The 18,561-nt window shown below is 38.9% G+C and overlaps 1 protein-coding gene across 1 annotated transcript in view; it reads left to right on the top strand.

Moving 5' to 3' along the window:
* The window catches only part of FMNL2 (formin like 2), a 249,437-nt gene that overhangs the window by 177,379 nt on the left and 53,497 nt on the right, over positions 1-18,561 (top strand). The window contains 3 exon segments of the mRNA XM_067549435.1: positions 2,362-2,470; positions 4,427-4,503; positions 7,178-7,271. Coding sequence (XP_067405536.1) covers positions 2,362-2,470; positions 4,427-4,503; positions 7,178-7,271 — 280 coding nt within the window.

Below are 18,561 nucleotides of genomic sequence, written 5' to 3'. Positions count from 1 at the left end.
TCTCAAACTACACTAACTGGTCCAGTTATATGAATTCAGCCACATTGATAGCCGGTAGTGGGAGTGGTCTGCTGTGCACACACTGGCCAAATGCTAAAATATGAGGTGATATTACTGCCACAAAATTTGTTGTACATCTGCAGTAAGCAACACTCTTAACAGCATTGAATATAGGAATACAGAGAATAGTCACATGACCATGTCATCATATGACCATGAGCAGCTGAGAGCATGGAGGAGTGTTGCTACAACATGGATGGAGCAAACAATCCAGATTCCACAGGAGGTGGAATACATGGTGTGCACTGAAGGAGAAAACACTGCTTCTCCAGATTACAGTCACAGTCCAGATGGCAGATTAAAACACAAGAGTGAGTGCACCAAACTCAGTAAATCTAAATGTCATATGGATTTAGGTATTGATGTGGCATCCACAGCTAATATGCAAATATATACCATTATATAACTAGTCAGTACCTGAGGTCAGCGACTACTCCCACCCTCTCAGTCTGCCAGCTGACATACAATTCCAACTCCAAGAGGCTGTCAATGCACATCTGATACAGTGTGTATCTTGCAATACTATGTTTCCTCCATATCTTTAGGATGTGTTTGTTTATGGTCTCTTGTGTGTCCTCCTAGATAGCTGACATCTCTAATTTAGCTTCTGGAGACTGCTTTAATGTTCACTCTCTGGGCTTGATTCTGCTCTCACTTACACTGGTGTAAATCAGTAGTGTCTATGGGGTTACAGTAATGTCTGAGGTCTTCTTTATGGATCTGTTTTAACGTTGGAGGACAACATGTGCTACAGGATTTTTCCAACACCATGCCTCCTTTCTACCAGGTAGTACCCACTTATCCCATAGCACCTTGCATGCAGAGTCCATGTGCATGGGTGCATGAGGAGAGCACACAGTGTTGCAAAACCTCTTCCATTCCTTTTGCACAGTTATCCTGGTAATCAGTGGGCCAAACAGACCCTCTGAGTTTGAAGGACACAACTTGACTAATCTAAACATGAATGTGCAGTGCATATCTAGATCATCATGCTGTTGGTACTTCATTTAAAAAGACTGTCGTGGTTTGATTGCGAAAATCATAATTTTCTCATTGTTTATTCAATTTTTAAATTAACTAAATATTAGTAGAAAAATGTAATTGTATTTTGTATGACAGTTCATTGAGCTCTTATTTCCTTACACTTGGCACTTGAGTTTTGTTTTTATCTACAACCTGATATCCCATGAAGAAATGAAATTTGTGTATCAGTAGTGGCCATGGAAATGGCAAATTTAAAGATTTTTATTTGTTTCATTTACTCACTTAATAGGATTTAAGTTGGTTTACCAGGGTTGGAGTTTAATAAAAACAACTCACACTTCTGTTTTGGGGAAGGCTCTATAAAATGGGTTCCCCCCAAATAATTTTTAGAGGACTTTTAGAAACTATCTTCTTCAGCATGAATAAAATCTGGTCTCTAATGATACTATTATTCAGGTAACAGCAGTAAAAATTATAGATATAAGGCAAAATTCTGTTTGTTGCATATGTTTGGACTCATAGACATCCATGCGATTGCTCACATGTTGCAAAGAGAAGAATTTAGATTAGTATAGAAAGCGAGGAACAAATCTGAAACCTTTCCATTTATGGGCAACTATTTCTCTCTTGTTATATTTCCATCAAAGATGCAGCTACCTGTCTGCAGGTGAATGACTATATGGGCAACAGTAATGGTTTTGTGTGGCTAAAAGGGGACTGGCAATTTATGGCTTTGTGCTGACTGACTGTTCGGTTTTGCCAGGCCTGAAGTAGCACAGAGGTAATACAGATCACTCTGACAGTGACTAATGCTGGCGTGCCAAGATCCAGAGAGGTGCCAGAATATCCACGAAAAAAGAATAGTTGCTGAACTAATGCCTTCATTGTTTCTACTTACTGCTGCATCACTGTCTGTGTTCACCTCAACAAGTGCAGAAAAAAGGATACTTAATGAAAGCAGGAATAGTGGAACAAAAAGAGTGCTCAGTTAGAAACCTGATCTTTTAGCCTTTACTCAAGTGTGCTTTCCTTTCTGAGGAGTTCCACTGAGGCCTATGGGATTGGGATTATTCTTGTGCAAACCTAGCACAATGTGACATAAACAGAATATGACTTGAGATTTAAAGAAGCTTTTTTGTTGTTGTTCTTGTGTCTTGTGTTTACTGTCTTGTTGGATTGCATATCCAGTAGAACTAGGGAATTTGCATAATTTCATAAATGATGGAGAAATATACCTGCTTCTATACTTTTACTACCTATAAAAATTGTCCTGTGACTGATTTAAATTCCTGGGGGTTTTTTTGGGTTTTTTTGCAGGTATAATACCTTGCCGAGCAGAAGAACACTAAAAAATTCAAGATTAGTGAGTAAAAAAGACGATGTTCATGTCTGCATCATGTGTTTACGTGCCATAATGAATTACCAGGTACTTGCATTTAAATGATTTTTGACTAGATAACTCTATTACTTTCTGAGGGTGGAAGAAGAAGCTAGGTATAATAATTTTTAAAAGTAAAGCAGATGTGAAAGCTTAATTTCTTACTTGTTACTATACAGTATATTTGCTATATTTATATTCAGTCCATTATAGGCCAAATTCTATTCTCACTTAAATGGGGGAAATTTCCATTAACTCAGTGGGAGCTGCACTCCTGTAACTGAGATCAGAATTCAGCCCAATGTATAGAGTTAATATGTATTAAGTGTAATGGGAATTATACAGAAGTATTAGAATTTTATGCAAATAGCAGATATCTGATTTCAGTTTATGTTCTTACTGCAAAGCAATATTTATAAAACTGCAAGTGAAAGAATAAACTAGATCAAAATGAATCTTCATTTCAGAATTTCTCTGTATCATCACTTTGAAGTTGTGGTCATACAGTACATTCTCATAGTTTCAGACACACAGGATATTCTCTGTAACAATTACCGTTAACTATTATGTGCTTCCGAAAAGAGCTTCTCACAAACATTAGCTTTGCTTTGCCTTGTACAGCCTGTGAAGTATTATTTTTAACTATTTATTTAGGAAGTATTAACAAGTTTTACAACTTAAATAAACTGTAAATATCAGAAACAACGCAATTGTTACAACAGTCAGCTTGTCTTTAAATATAGTCATCAGAACTCTCTGTTTAACAGGGTGTTACTATGACATGTCATTTCTAATGATTTTCTTAAATTGAGTGAAATCTCTGTTTACACATATTTAACAGACCAGGCATGGTTATCAAAAGTTAATATTCAAAAAAATTGGACAAGTGTGCTGGGTTTGGGGGATTTTTTTTGCAAGTGAATTTACTTTGAGTATTGGATAAATGATAGCCAAATATCTAAATATCTATTTGTTCTCTGTCTATTTTGCTGTGTACATAATTGGTGCATTCATTTTTCCATCACCACAAACTCCCAAGTTTTTGAACCAACCCTCTACATTTGGACTCTTTCTTTCTTCAATAAGAGGCTATCAGTAGCCTAGCAACTCCTAGCAGATGAGAGATAAATTCTTCGTTTCCTTGTGTGTGATCACTTCCACTAGCAAGCCCAGGAGGATTACCAAAGGATCCTTTGGTAGTAAATATCCAAAAGTTGGTGATAATTGGTTATGGATTCCATCCCAAAACTCTTTAATGACTGGACATGGCCTGAAAAGTATTTCTGACACCATCTTCTCTTGGTTATACCAGAGTCAAGAGAATTTGCTGGAGTATTTGAAATCAGTGGATTTACATTCATGAAACTGAGAGCAGAATTTAAGCCTATGGGCCAGATCCTTACCTGGTGTAAATCTGTATAGTTCCACACATCTCTTATGGGGAAAAGCATGGATAATAATCTGTTGGTATAATAATTTAATGCTTTTCTTAATTCGGTTATAATTTTCTGCATATTTAAAAACACAGAAACAGTAATTGTCCTACAAATATTATAAACAGTGGTCATATAGAAATATAGAGATATGTGTGTATTAGACCACATATACTGTTTTGCATTGGATTGAAAACTCCTCTTCGAAGGGTAAATGACAACTTGATTGACTAAATGGTCCAAAATGAAAGGGGGAAAATAGGAAAGGAGAAAAAAAAAAAAAGGATGAGGGGCCAGCAGTGGTATTGCAGAAAGATATTAGAGTCTGTGTTTGTCAGCTGATTCACTGCCAAACCGAGAGTATTTTCCACACTGCTGGTGGAAGAATAGTTGGTATGTACAATATTAAATGTAAATGTGCTGACTGATACTGTAAACTTGACAACGTTTTGTTTGGCGTACAAGGCTATGAAGGGTTACCAGTATTGGTCATAGCTATGTAATTTATTGGAATTTTTGAAATAATAATTGCAGTCTCAAAACTGAAACAGTATTTCCCCTCCCATTTTAGTATGGATTTAATATGGTCATGTCACATCCACATGCTGTTAATGAAATTGCACTAAGCCTGAACAACAAGAATCCCAGGTAAGCTGTCAGGAATTTAGGACCTAGGTAAGTACAGAATATACTGCATTTGATGGCTTTTAGAGACACTTTTAAAGCTTGCTTATGCACAGGTTTTTTGCATGGGAATAAATCAATTTAGATGCAATGGCACAACGTCTACTGTAGATGCACTTCAGCTAGTTTAAATTACACCGAAACCAGGTTCACTTAAGTCCGTAATTACTGCTAATTTACCACATGGGTCTGTATTAGGGGTTTGGACTAGTGTGACTAAATTGATTTTAAATTGATGTAGATATTACAGGGAAAGGGGTGAAATTCTGGCGCTGTTGAACTCAATGGGAGATTTCCCATTGAATTCAATGGATCCAGGATTTTACCCAAGGTTTATGATACAGACAAACACTTATACACCCAACTGTTTTAGAACCTAATGCAGGTTCTGTAAGAGAGCTAGTGAGAGCAATGTTACTACTTATTCAAGTGAAAGTTCCCGGTGGCAAGTTCTTCAGAGCTGGGACTGTCTCTTATTCTGTGTTTGTACAGTGCCTGTACAAATTGGCTTCATTCAGACTTTGGCTGTAGGTACTGCCATAATAAACAATAACAATAACATTCCTCACTTCATGCTTACCCATCTTACTCTTCACATACGCTCTTGCTATGGTGGCAGTTGCCAAGCTAAAGGCTGGATCCCAGAATTTCCAGATCTCAGGATCCTGAATGTTTGTTGAAGCCAAACATGAAAAACAGTCTTGTGTTCACAGTGAAAGCTAAAACGACGTGAAGTGAGGAAAAGCGTGACAGTATCACCACAGCCTTTCTGCAGTACTTCCTCTTTAAAATACAGGCATCAGAAATAGTGTTGTGGTGGTGGAAGTTGGTGCATGGCTTTTTTTAGGCAGACTTATGGGAGGATGTGGAAGTGTTGCCACATCTCACAATGTTATCGCAAGTCACACGGTATTTGGTGGGCTTTTTTAAAGCTCCGTCTACTGTAGTCAAGTGATTATTTGAGAATCTCAGCTTTCACTTTTAAGGAAGCTAAGAACCCCCCAATCAGAAGGCAAACGTGAAGAAATCAAAATGTATTATTGTTTAAAATCCCATAATTTTTAAGGCAGTCTCATGATTTTGGAGGCCTGGTTCATGAGCTGAATGGTTGAGGGTGGCTGTTCTGTGGAAAGAGGGAAGCAGCAGCTCTATGATATGCTTTGTATAACCAACCACCATAACCATACTCACTGTATAGCTGGAGCGCCACAGAAATTAGTGGGCCAAATTGGAGAGTGGAGTCAGGAAGCAGCCATAATTTCAGTATGTTCCTCTTGTGCCCAAATGGATGCGACCAAAGCAACATTAAGTGTCCTTCCCCTGCCAGCCCGGGTGGAAGTGATTTAGGATGCAAATACAAATTGCAGAATATGCAGCCGTGGGAGAGATGCCTGCTGCAACCAGCCTGGAGGATTTCAGGATCCTTATGATCCCTCTGCACACCAGATGGATCCTGGGCATCTGCGGGTTAGTGGGCCTTGCCCCTTCCCACCCATAATTGGTATGAATCCCTCTCCTTGAAGAGGAGGACATGAATGATATTCTATTATAAGAACTCTTTGAACTTACTAGCAGCGCTTTGATCCTCCTGTGGGTTTTTGTGTGGCAGGGAAAAAATTGGCAATTAAAAACTGATTTAAAAATATAAAATAAAAATCCATTAAGGATTGTCAGGAAAGTGAACGTTTTATTTGTGTCCAGCTATTACTGTGACACTTTGAAAGCAAAATGGCATCTCCATCTAAGGCCCTGATTCAAGAAAGCACCTAAGCATGTGATTAATTCCTTATATGTCTTTGCGGTTTTAGTGCCTGTCAGTAGTACTTCAGGACAAGGCCATACTAGTGCCTTGGTCTTAGCTATGCACTGCAAGGAATATGTTGAGTACCATTTTGTTACAGGCACTTGGAGTTTGTTGCATGCTTTTCTATCAACAGTATTTTGGATGAATTATTTTTCTTCTTATGGATGAAAGGGAAATATCTCTATATTAGCCTGGCTGCTCTCTACTTTGCACAGAATTTCACACTAAGGAGGGGAAAACATGCTAAAACATCCTATAATTTAGTTAAGATAGGCACCTTTTGTTATATTGTAGTTATAAATAAAATCATTGTCACAGAGGATTTTTCACAGTTGTATCTAGGAAAAGGCATAGAGTTGAATCAAAAGCACATTCATTTAATGTTGAACGTTTAGGGAAATATGCTGCATTATGATGAAAATAGCTGACCAATAATGGTGGTTCATGATGTGCCTGAATTTTGTAAAGCGACCCCCCTTTAAAATATATATAAAACCACTCTCCTGCATTACAGATTACAGACGGCTATTACTACCAGATTTTTATAATGGGCATCACAGTTTGCTTGAATTTCCAGAAATACAATTTGTACAAGTTTTTGGTATGCATTTTAAATCAGAAAGAAATTGCAGTGGGCCAGACTTTTAAGTCTTACGGGGTGCCACACGCTTTGGATCTGAAGATGCTCAGAATGTTGCAGGAGGTTCTCAACGTCTTGCAGAATCAGGCTTTCAAAGCACTTAAAGAGTAAAAAGATGCTGAGGGCAAATAATTGTATTCACTGTCATCACACCCATCATTGTCATTAATTCTTGTGTTTTTCTTTTTTAACAGAACAAAAGCCCTTGTCTTAGAACTATTAGCAGCCGTTTGTCTTGTCAGAGGAGGGCATGAAATTATTTTATCTGCGTTCGATAACTTTAAGGAGGTAGGTTATTCTGCTTCATCAAGAGATTGATGTACGTTCACATAGCTTTCTTAGGTATGGTCTGCTGGAGCTTCATGGTTTATCTTAATTTCCTGAGGGATGGCAAGTGGCTGATTTTCCACAAACTACTTTGAGATGCAGTGACAAAAACAGAAGCGTAGGGCTTGATTCTGATCTGACACCAGTTCTACTCCATTCAGCTCCAGTGGACTTAATCCTCATTCAGGCTGAAATTAGTGAGACCAGAATCAGATGATGATTTTGTGAAGAGATAAATCTCCTAAGGGCTTCTTTTTCCATATTACATACCTGAATTTAAAGTGTTTGTTTGTATTATTTGTCTCTTAATATACAAGTAGAGATGAACCCATGTGGCAGATTTTGGGGGCAGATTTGAATGTCTCCAGAGTTCTAGGAAGAAAGTGGGTTCAGATTCAAATGTTGGGCCCATCTGTAAGTATAACCTGACTTTCCATTCTTCTGCTTGTGGAACTCCCTTGAAGTCAATGGGAGTGTTGATCAATATCAGGATTGAAGTAATTTCAGAAAAGTCTGACTGTTCAGAATGAAAGCTAATAATTCTCAAGAACTCTTTACGTAATATTACCTCAGGTATGTTCAATCTGTTCACACAGTTTTCCTCAGGCTGTCCTTACTCACATTCACATTGGTTATCAAACATGCCTATAGCAAGATATGAGACTAAGGCCTCCTATTTCATTCATTTTAATTAAATGTGACAATATATAATTGGATTCAGTATTACTGAATTCAATTTTTAAAAAGTGTATTAATTCAAATCAAAACGATATGAGCTGGGATAGAAAACATAACTATTCAGGTTGATTTGTAGAACTGAAATAGCTGGCATGCAGTAATGCTGTGCACTCTTGACCTACCATGTGTCTACATTAGAGCTGGGAGGTGTGATTTCCAGCTCGAGGAGACACAACTGTGTTAGCTCTCATCAAGCTACTGGGCTAAAAATAGAAGTGTAGCCACACAGGTGCAAGTGGTGGGAGGGGATAGCCACCCCAAGTACAAACCCACCTGAGATGTTAAGGATGTACTTAGATCGCTAGCCTCTCCCACGGCTTGTGCTGCTGCAGCTATATTTCTATTTTTAGCATGGATATGTCTCCTAAAGCTGGAAATTACACCTTCCAGCCCCAGTGCAGACATACCATAAAGAGCCAGAATCCTACTAGTATGAAAAAACTCTGCAAGCTGCTTTCCTTCACCTGTTGGTCATTCCATGCCGTAGATTATTGGTGGAGTCTTTCAGATCATTGCCCCACTTCTTCAGATCATTGTCTTCATGCAGTTTAGGATTGCTTTTATAGGTTCTCAGATGAACCAAACACAATTTTTGTTTCTAAATTGCTCTTCCACTTTATAGACCCATTTCCAAAGTTCTCTGAGTTCTCCTTTTGCCATCAATGGAATTTCACATGTGGAGGGATTGCAAAATCAAATCTCGGGGTGGAATCCTGACGCTCTTGAAGTCGATGGCAAAACTCCCATTGACTAAAGTTAGGCAAGGTTTTCTTCCTGTGTGTTGCAAATATATATGTTTGGGATCGTCATTAAAGAGAAAATAGTTGATTCACCAAGTTTTACCTGTCCTAAAATTGTTAGAATTTGATGAATACCAACTGGATAGTGAACAAATGTTGTGGTTTTGGTTTTGGGTTTTTATTAAACCCACCATTGCTGGTGAGATCAGAAAAGAAACTTATTGTCCAACCCACAAAACAAGTGTGAGCTCAGTCATTTGGTTGTTCTTCAGTGATAAGCTAACAAACACTGAACTACATTCTAATGCAGAGAACTCCTCTATTTCTGGCCTCCCCTATTCTTCCCAGGTTCCTTGATCTAGTGATAGCATGGCTTGAAAGGTTGCCATATAGCCACTAGCTGAGTTCCCAGTAGCTTGCCATCTATGTTCCACTTCATGATGCCTTGCACCTCTCTAAATCATGTAAACAGAGGTAAACATTTACTTATGGTGCTTTGTTTCTTTAGCTAGGTAAAATGTATATGTTGGGCCAATTAACTGTGACCCTTTATGTACCACACAAATAAATGTCTAATTCACAACAATCTCATTTGTAATTTCATCTCAATTTTTTTTTCAATTGTAAGATCATTATAATGGCATTTTAAGAAAAATAATATTAATACCTGACTCTCTTACCTGCTATAGTTCTTAAGGTGGGATTTTCAAAAGCACTCAGTGTTAGCTTAACTTTGCTCCCACTGAAGTCACTAGTAGTTTTACCTTTACTACCTTTAATGCATAGTCAGAGTGAAATTCTGCTTTCAGCTACACTGATATTGTTCCCAAAAAAAAATTGTTTGCATTTTGGGAATTCTCCCAATGGAATTCTGATGTTAATTATACCTATTGTTATACAACTTTAGACAATTGAAATTAGAGATTTTGAGCATAATTCTGAAAGTGGTCTCCACCATGCCGCTTCTGCACCCTAAGTCTTGCAAGAACAAATAATTGTGAGCACGGTTTTGTACCTAGAACTACATAGGACTGCATTTGATGTCATTTACACCTCTGCTTGCATAACTGCACTTTGTATATTAGGGGATTAGAGGTATAAAGGACATTATTTGAGTCTGTAGATAACTGTGGATATAACGTTGTGCCTGCCAATTGCATTGACACAATGGAAAATCCGTACATTGAAATCCGGCAAAGAACTGGTATTGGAGTTTTCATCCAGCTCTTTAACTCATTCTTTGGTGGCCTTAGGCAAGTCACTTAACATCTCTGTCATAGCTTGCATCTTTGTAAAAGGAATTTGTATAGTACAAATGAACCTAATGAGACTGTTCAGAGGAATAATTGGATAATGTCCGTGAAGGGCTTTAAATACAAAAAGCATTTACTGAGTGCTAGGCACAGCATCATTGTTCCAGTTTAAAATTCTGCATACAGAAGTATTGTAGAAGGCAGGTAATTGTTCGGGGATTATAGACTTGTTTGGCAAGTCATTACATAATGCATATCACTTATCAAATCAGCCTGTGAACCTTCGTAATCACCTCTACAAGTTATTATAGTCATGATGTGTAGTTATAGATAAGTCAAAAGTTACCTTTACTGTCTCCTGCAATTCTTTTAGTAGAACTTTTGTTGCAGTTTTATGTTTCATGTATTCTGTCATCATTTTTTCTCTTGAAGCTAGTTTTGAAAGACTTTTATAGCCCAATCAATTTGTCTTTTGTTATTTATTTACTTGTACCGTATTTCTGTTTGATCAAGTTGTTCTGTAGTAATGGAGCTGTCTGGGTGTTATTGTTGGAGCTATAGAGCAAAGAGTGATTTTATGTCCTAAATTCTGTTTCTAACTATTTTTCTATCTGTCTGATTCTGATATTTATTGCTTGCTGTGTTTTCCACTTTGTTCTAGGGCAAGAATTAGTTTTCAGTTATGATTTCAGGGCTTTATGCTCTTAATTTTTTAGCCAGTCATATTACAAATTTCTGAGTCATTGACATGTAAAGTACTTAATGACAGATTTATAGCAGCCTAGTTCTAATTTAAAATATTGTGAGCATAATAAATATTTGTGTGGCTTCTTTAACTATAAATTGTAATTCTGCCACCGTTTCACTGTGGTTCCTTGATCAGACACAGTATAAAAAAGGAAGATAGATTAGACTTGTCAAGCTAAATCTCTGCCATTTTACTTCCTTGCCATAAACTAGCTTTGAAAGAAACCTGAACTGCAGTGTGAAACTCACTCTCTCTAAGTCAGTCAGTAGAGAGAACAATACATTTCAGAGCAAATTCTCCTCTCATTTACACCAGTGCAAATCAGGAGGAACATCAGTGATTTCAGTAGACTTGTTTTCAGGTTTATGCTGATGTAAGGGAAAGCAGAATTTGGCCTTTAGGCTTTGTCTGTACAGGGAAAATGCTGGTGATCTGAAACAGTTTTCAAGAATCCATTTTGAAAATTGTTTAAGTAACATGGTTGTTCTGGCTAGAGCCAGGCCGTCTGACTACGGCATAAATCTTTTCTTTTCTTTTCTTTCCTTTTCTTTTCTTTTCTTAAAAACCTGGCTGATAAAAATTATTCTTCTCCAGTGATTGCACCTGAAACTTTTTGCATTATTGGTTCTTGTACTGAGGCGGTTTCCCCGTGCAGAAAGGGTCTTGATTTGCTTAGAATTTCAGACTCAGCTCAAAGGCTTATTTATCTTCTGCAGAATGATTAAAGCATTGTCATAATTGATCATTTCTGACACAGAGCCATGAAGATGCTCTAAAACCCAACTGTAGCAAACTAGAAGCTTGAGGTGGTACCAAGCCCGAATGTGACATACCCTTGAGGGGGAAAATACCTATGAATCTCATTCACTCAAAGGTGAAAGGAAACCAAACAGGAAAGTATAGTTTAGATTTGATGGAGAAATAGGGAGCTCTGTCTTGCATATGTTTGTTAGAAGGCAGAGGAGTATGCATCAAACAATTGCTCTAATGATAGGTATTCCAACTTGGGCATGGAGGTGGTACATTCAAGCAGGTGCATTGTCAGATCTGCTAAATTTCTTTGACTGAGTTTCATTATGCCAAAAGGCTTGTGAAAAAGAAAGAAAGAAAAAGAAAAGCTAGACAAGGATGAGGCCACACAGAAATCCTTGTCTAATTAGTGAGGGGATAATTGGTGGACTTATAGGAGCCATCAGTGTATTTTTCTCATCAATCTCCACTTTTATCAGAGTCGGCTCTTTGTACAGTTGTCATGATCAGTAACTTTGACCAGAAGCTGGTTGTTGAATGTAACCACCTAAAAGTTGTTCTGTTGCAGTTTATGTGTCCATTTGATGAGTTGCATTCCACAGCCTGGAAGCTAATTTGTAGTAGCAAAGTAGCAATTTGTATTGCAGTCCTCTGAGATGGAAGTTTTTTTAAAGAGCTTGTCCAAATTCTGGTCTTGCACATTTCCTTCATTCCATTATAGAGGTGAGGAGAAGTAATTCCTGTGTCAGGGTTCTTAAATTCATCTAGTCTTTTTCCAGGAGGAGTTAAATCTAAGAAAAAAATGAAAGAGAGCCTGAATTAGTGTTTGAAAAGCCTATCTCCTGTCTCTTTCTGGACCAGGTGACCTTTTGCATCATTCTTTGCCTCTTCTCTGCACTATAAAATCCATTTCATAACAGTCCCAATATTGTTTGGCCATTGTATGTCCGAAGAAAATTGGGCTGTACTTCATTAACTTGGTATTTGAAGGTCTGTCTAGTTTTATTTATGAGGGACTTGGGTTTGGTTCCAGCAGCTCTTAGAGTGTAATCTACCCTAATCCAGCCTCTAAAACATCCTTGGATAGAAGAATTACAAGTATATTGTGGTAACCCTGGAAACTGCTCCTTGGTTTTGGTTTATATCAGGGAATGAGCAGAGATTACTTTCTCTTTTCTTAAAGAAAGCAACTCCAATATGTATTTCAGAGCCCTCTCTTATTCTCTTTCTGAGGAAGACTTCCTATCTGTATGTGCTGTTGTTTGCGTGAATTTTACTATATTTATGTGAAATAAATTAGAGCTACTGTCCCACATGTAACAGAACAGCCAGCAGCATTTTGTTAGCTATTTACTTTTTGCCATTTCCAGGCTGCTGCCTGTTTTGTTTGCAGCATATAGAAGGAAAATGCTGTATTAATTCATTTGCAGCTAGTACTCCCTCAGGTGTACCCTAGAATCATTTGAGTTAGTTCCAACAGCATCACAGGAATTGGCCACATAGTTTATCTGTTTCGCCAAGCCAAGCAATTGAGGAATAAATTACAAAAGGATGAGAAAATCCACTTCAGTAAAATACCGGAGACAGGGAATCAGGATGACCAGGAGAGAGTAGCATCATAAGACCGCAGACAACTTTATGTGATCCCCATGAGGGTTACAACCAGATATTGAGAACCTCTGGATAAGTTACATTGAAACAATCTAAGCACTTTCCTGGGAAAGAAAAATTGTTTTTTTGCTAATGTCTGCATAACAAAAGTAGTTAGTTAATATTTAGTATGTTAACAGGATGTGTGTGTGTGTTTGTGTTTTCAGGGAATTAAACTGCTTATTATTCTCTGCCATGGTGAAAACACAACTCATGAGCCTACATTTTCCAGTGCTGAGAATTGGTTTTAGTAAGAGTAAATAATTGCTGTGATAAGATGAGAAATTTAGAGCTGCATTTCACAGTAACATTTCTTATGTTTTAGTTGCACAATGTACCATGTGAATGAACTATTTCTAAACTTGAATATTAGACTCTGTTCCAATGAATTCTAACAGCAGGGGTGCCCTAGAACCGAAGTGATAACAGCAAGTCTGGGTTGTAGTTTTGCAGTGATAATCAATGAGTGAGGATGACTAGAACTGAAGACTTTTGAAGGTCTTATAGTGTTGATTTCATGGTTTGACCCCTTCTAATGCTTCATGAAGATCTAAGAAGACACTTTGAGTTCCTCAAACCTCATGACCAATGTGGTATAAATATGTAGATAGATAGATCCTCATACATTTACTTTTTACTTACTTTCTGTCTGTTTACACAAAGACTTCAAAGTCTTCTAAGTCTTGGAGTACAAAGTGTTGCCTAACTTGGAGCCTATCCTTCCATTACCTAACCCAGTGGAGGACACGGTGATTTATTTTGCAAAGCTTTTCTTGCTGTTTGTCAGAATTGTTATTATCATCCATATTCCCTCTTCATTCATTGCTGCCTTCACTGGCAATGCCATCTTCAAGTTGATGGGATCATAGAAGGTGGAACTGGAGAAGACCAATCTTGAGTCAAATTTTTTCACGCAGGTAAGGGTATTTTTCACAGGTTGAGAAACAAACCACTTTTCCTGCTGGCAGAACAATTGGGTTTGAGCCAACTGGGTTTTCAGCCAGAAAGTGTCATGTAGGATGCTGGTGAACTAGGTAAATATTCCAAATCAGGTTAGAGCCATGAATTTTTAAAAAATCTTTATTTTCAGTGCAGTAAAATCTGTCCAGGGAAATTTCACTTCTTGTTAAGTATATGCACACAGGCTTTACTTTATCAGGCGGGTTTCCAAAGAACAACTTCGATCCTTGGGGGTTATGCAGAATAGCCTGTGATCTCAGATACATATAGGTTTGTAAGTGGAATGGCTTTTTGTAGAAAATTCATTACAGACAAGCTCTATTGTGCAGTAATTCCAGTACTCTGAAAGGTGTTGTCTCCAAAGGTATACAATCTCATTTGCAACACAGAACTTGTAATTCTTAGTATAGCTTCTCAGCTTTTCCATTATATCAGTTTCAACTAAAAATTGGTTTAGCCAAGAAGCTGATTTTGTGCCTTGATGGATAGCTTGTTTTGCACTTCCTTTGGCATCTGAGATTTAAGGGTTTTTTTTGTTTGTTTGTTTTGTTTTGTTTTTGTTTTAAGAAATGTGTTTTATAACATTTAATGGATAATCCCACTGAGTATTTCCAATTTTTCTCTTCGGCTTCTGTCAAGTCTCCTTATTACATTCCACATCAAAAAATATTTGTACTCCCTTTCTGCATACCAAAGGACTGTAGATCTTTTCTTTATTGTGTATGGTTCTCTTTAACACTGAAATCTAGCTGATACACTAGGAGTTGACTCTGAGCAAGTTTCCCCTTCACAGACAGGAATTAAAGATAGGACAAGTTTTAAGAAAATAAGAGCCAACCTGTTCCTTCACCCAGACCTGAAAGTGAGCCTAAACCAAACTTCGAAACAGTTTAGATAACTTTTTTTTGTACACCTCTGACCTTCCTGATTCTTCCTGGAGAGGGAAAGAGAGGGTGTTCTTGCAGTACTTTAGCCCAACTGGAAGTACTGGAAATCGCTGATGAAATTCGTTCTCATGAGATTCTCTGCTCAGTTTGGAAGACTCAAGAAGATTGGATGTTTCAAAAAAGCATCCAGACTTTGTCATTAGCCAAATTGAACGTTGCTGCCAAAGCGTTTGGTTCATCCATCACTACTCAGAAAAGCACTGCTGACTGTCAGTAAGTCAGCCAAAGCGTCAGAGGTCAGTGGGATTTGGGGGTTCACAGCTCTTTGCATAATTGTGCCCTAAAGGAACAGGCAATTGAAATCTGAATATTACTAAATTGTATATAGTTGAATTCTTCCAAATTGATAATATACCCTAGGGTCCAGTTGGATCCTCGTGATCCAGTGCACGGGTTAATCTTTCTGTACGTTCTTTCTCAGGCCTGCCATTGAATCCAACCTGACAAGTGCTGAGCACTGGTAAACTCCATTCACTTCAGAGGGAACTGTACGTGCTTAACAGCTGCCTGCTCCTGCTCCCATTGAAATAAGTGGGGACAGGCCTGGTTCCTAGGTGTGCAGCACTTGTTGGGATTTGGCCTGTTGTTCTCAATGAATCTGTTGCTATCGGTGTTCTTTAGAAGAATTTTCATGTTAAAACATGGATAATAGAACCTTGTCAGAACCAGGAGCCTCTTCTTGCTGTCATTTATGCTCAAGGCAAAATTCTCATTGACTTCAGGGTGAGCAAGAGCAGGCCCCATGTTGCTTGGGGATAGAGAAGTCAGCCCATTGGCCCCCACATCAGTTAGTTCATGTTTCTACAGTGCACTGTCACTATATTATCATGTATTTATTTTTTTACTACGAGTTTTGTGTTATAGGGCTCCCAGAATGTTGGAAACTTTTTACTGGGCAGTGTAGAGATTAACTTGCCCACAGTGGAGCATTCTATTATCACAGGGGTGTTCTTAAATCAGCAATGTAGACACAGGAAGGATCCAGGCCCACCAAAAAAACTTCTTGGACTGATTTTTTGTTAAGCAGATGTTAGTGAGGTACTGCTGAGGCCATGGCTCATGTGGGAACATTCTGACTTATAGGAAGACTTTTAGGCTTGGACTCAGTATCAATGCTACAGAACAGAGTTTTGTGCATTGTTGGCAGTGCTGTCCTTTGTATGGCTATTAAACCCAAGTCCCTAGTGGCTGTCCAAGAGGAAATTAAAGATACTGTGGCACTATTTTTCCCCCAGAAGGAGTGTGGGATAATCTAGTTGTCTTAGCCAGAATTCCTTCTTTCAAAAGAAACCAATTCCAATGTCTAGGGCTGGGCATGTGCTGTTTCTGAAGTCATAATGACTTCCGTGTTTGCCTGCACAATCACTGCAGTATCTAACACTCATCCTTTGCAAAGTGAATACCTTGTGTATGAAAGGTGCTCTATAAACCCAAGTTTTGTTCTTTTTTAGCTGTATGTCCTCTCATTTGAAGGATGGTTCCAGAACCTCTCTGTTTTGCTCAACTTTTCTCTCAGAAATGCAGGGTCTGCCTGGAGCCTTTTCTATCCCTATTAGCATGTGTAATGTTATATTGGAGAGACAAGGGGGGTGAGGTAATGTCTTTTATTAGATCAACTTCTGATGGTGAAAGAGACAAGCTTGAACAGAACTTGGGTCCAATTAAAGATATTACCGCATCCATCTTGTCTCTCATGTTGTTTCAGACAGTTATACCTTTTTACTACATAGAGCAATTTCCCTGGAATCTATTCCTAATGAGTCGAAATGAACATGGGTGGGCCTCTGCTCATGAAGAACGCACCTTCATGCGCCAGCATCACTGACGGTATCAGCCTGGCCCTAGCATTAGTGTTTATTAGTTATCTGAAACATTACCAGAGTGTGCACAGAACAGGATGGCAGTTCATATGTCTTATAAAATATTTTTGAAAAAATATATATATTTGAGTTAAAATCAGACAATTACTGAAAAAACAGAACACTCAGGGGCCAGATCCTCCACTTTACACCCACTGGGGAGTTCCCTAGGATGAAGGGAATTCTCAGCAGATGAGATCCAACTGCTTTCTGCTCCCTGTGTATGTACCACAGAAGTAGAGTGAATCAGAGAATTTGGTCCTGAATATGTAGAGTCTGAAGGATTCCCCCCTGACTTTACATATTTGACATTTTAGAGGTGCTAGTTAAGGTTGTGTTGAGATTTGCACTTATAGCAATATAGCAAAGATTAATTACTTTGCTATGGTATTCTCTGTGGATCTATATGTATATACTGTGCATACCTGTAGCATACATTTTGCATGTACGCATATGTGATATGACTATAAAGTCTGCATGCCTCTAAGTTGCCAAAGAATTAAAATTATTATAAAGCAGAACTCTCCCATCAGATTATAACATTTTTAAGTCTCTCTATACAGCAGACATATTGCATGTGCAGATACGGATATAGATTAGAGATGAACTTGTAAAGCACAGTTTTGAGCCAGTTCTGGATGAGAACTTTTCTACAACTTCTCATATCTTTTTTGGAAACAATCCATTTGCCTAGCAGATTGGAAGATATCAGGGTTCTAAAGGTCAAGGCATGTCTACACGACAAACCTAAGTCGACCAATGTTAGCTCGACTCACAGTAATCACTGCAGTGGGTGATGTCCACACTACCCTCCTTCTGTTGGTGGTGCATGTCCTCACCAGGAGTGCTTCCACCGACTGAAGAAGGGCAGTGTGGGGGACTGAGAGCCAGGATTCTCAGCTCTGCACAGCTCCCAGCTGGAAGCCCAGCTGCCTCTCAGACTCTTGCCTCCCCCCACTCAAGTCTGGGAGTGAGGTCCCAGTCATCCGTGCTTGTTACCCCCGACCTCTGCTACTGGCTGCAAGTGAGGTCCCAGCTGCCAGGGCTCCTCACCCCTCATGGGGGGTCCCAGCTGCCTGAGCTTGTCACGACTCTGCTCCCAGCCCCAGCTGTCCCATATCTTCACAACTCCACTCCCAGCTGGGAGCTGCCCTGTTCCTGGTGTGGTGCAGAGAGCTAGGACCCTGGGAGCGACAGGGCTCCCAGTGGGGGCCCAAGGTGGCAGCCCCAGCTGGGAGCCTGGGTGGCAGCACAGCTTGGAGCAGCAGCTGGCCATCTTGGCTCCAGCAGAGCCGTGAAGTTGACCTGAATGACAGTCAACAGCCAATGTAAGTAACAGCAGTGTCTACACGGATATTGCGTTGCCTTAACTACACTGACAAAAGCCCTACGCCTCTCGTGGAGGTGGAGTTATGATGTCGGCGTAGTAGGGCATTTACATTGTCAGGAGCAAAGCTGTAGTGTAGTCACTGACAATGAGGTCGACATAAGCTGCCTTATGTTGACCTAATTGTGTAGTGTAGACCAGGCCTCAGAGTTGAGTCAAATTGAGTCCTCGGAATCTTAACGCTCTTCATTTCAGATCTTGACACTTTGAATTAGGTTC

This window comes from Emydura macquarii, unplaced genomic scaffold (genome assembly GCF_026122565.2).
Source record: "Emydura macquarii macquarii isolate MOO-44397 ecotype Brisbane River unplaced genomic scaffold, CSIRO-AGI_Emac_v2 contig_1253, whole genome shotgun sequence".
In the NCBI taxonomy this organism is placed as follows: domain Eukaryota; kingdom Metazoa; phylum Chordata; order Testudines; family Chelidae; genus Emydura; species Emydura macquarii.
The sequence above is the reverse complement of the archived record's forward strand: the minus strand, read 5'-3'. Positions and strand labels throughout refer to the sequence as shown.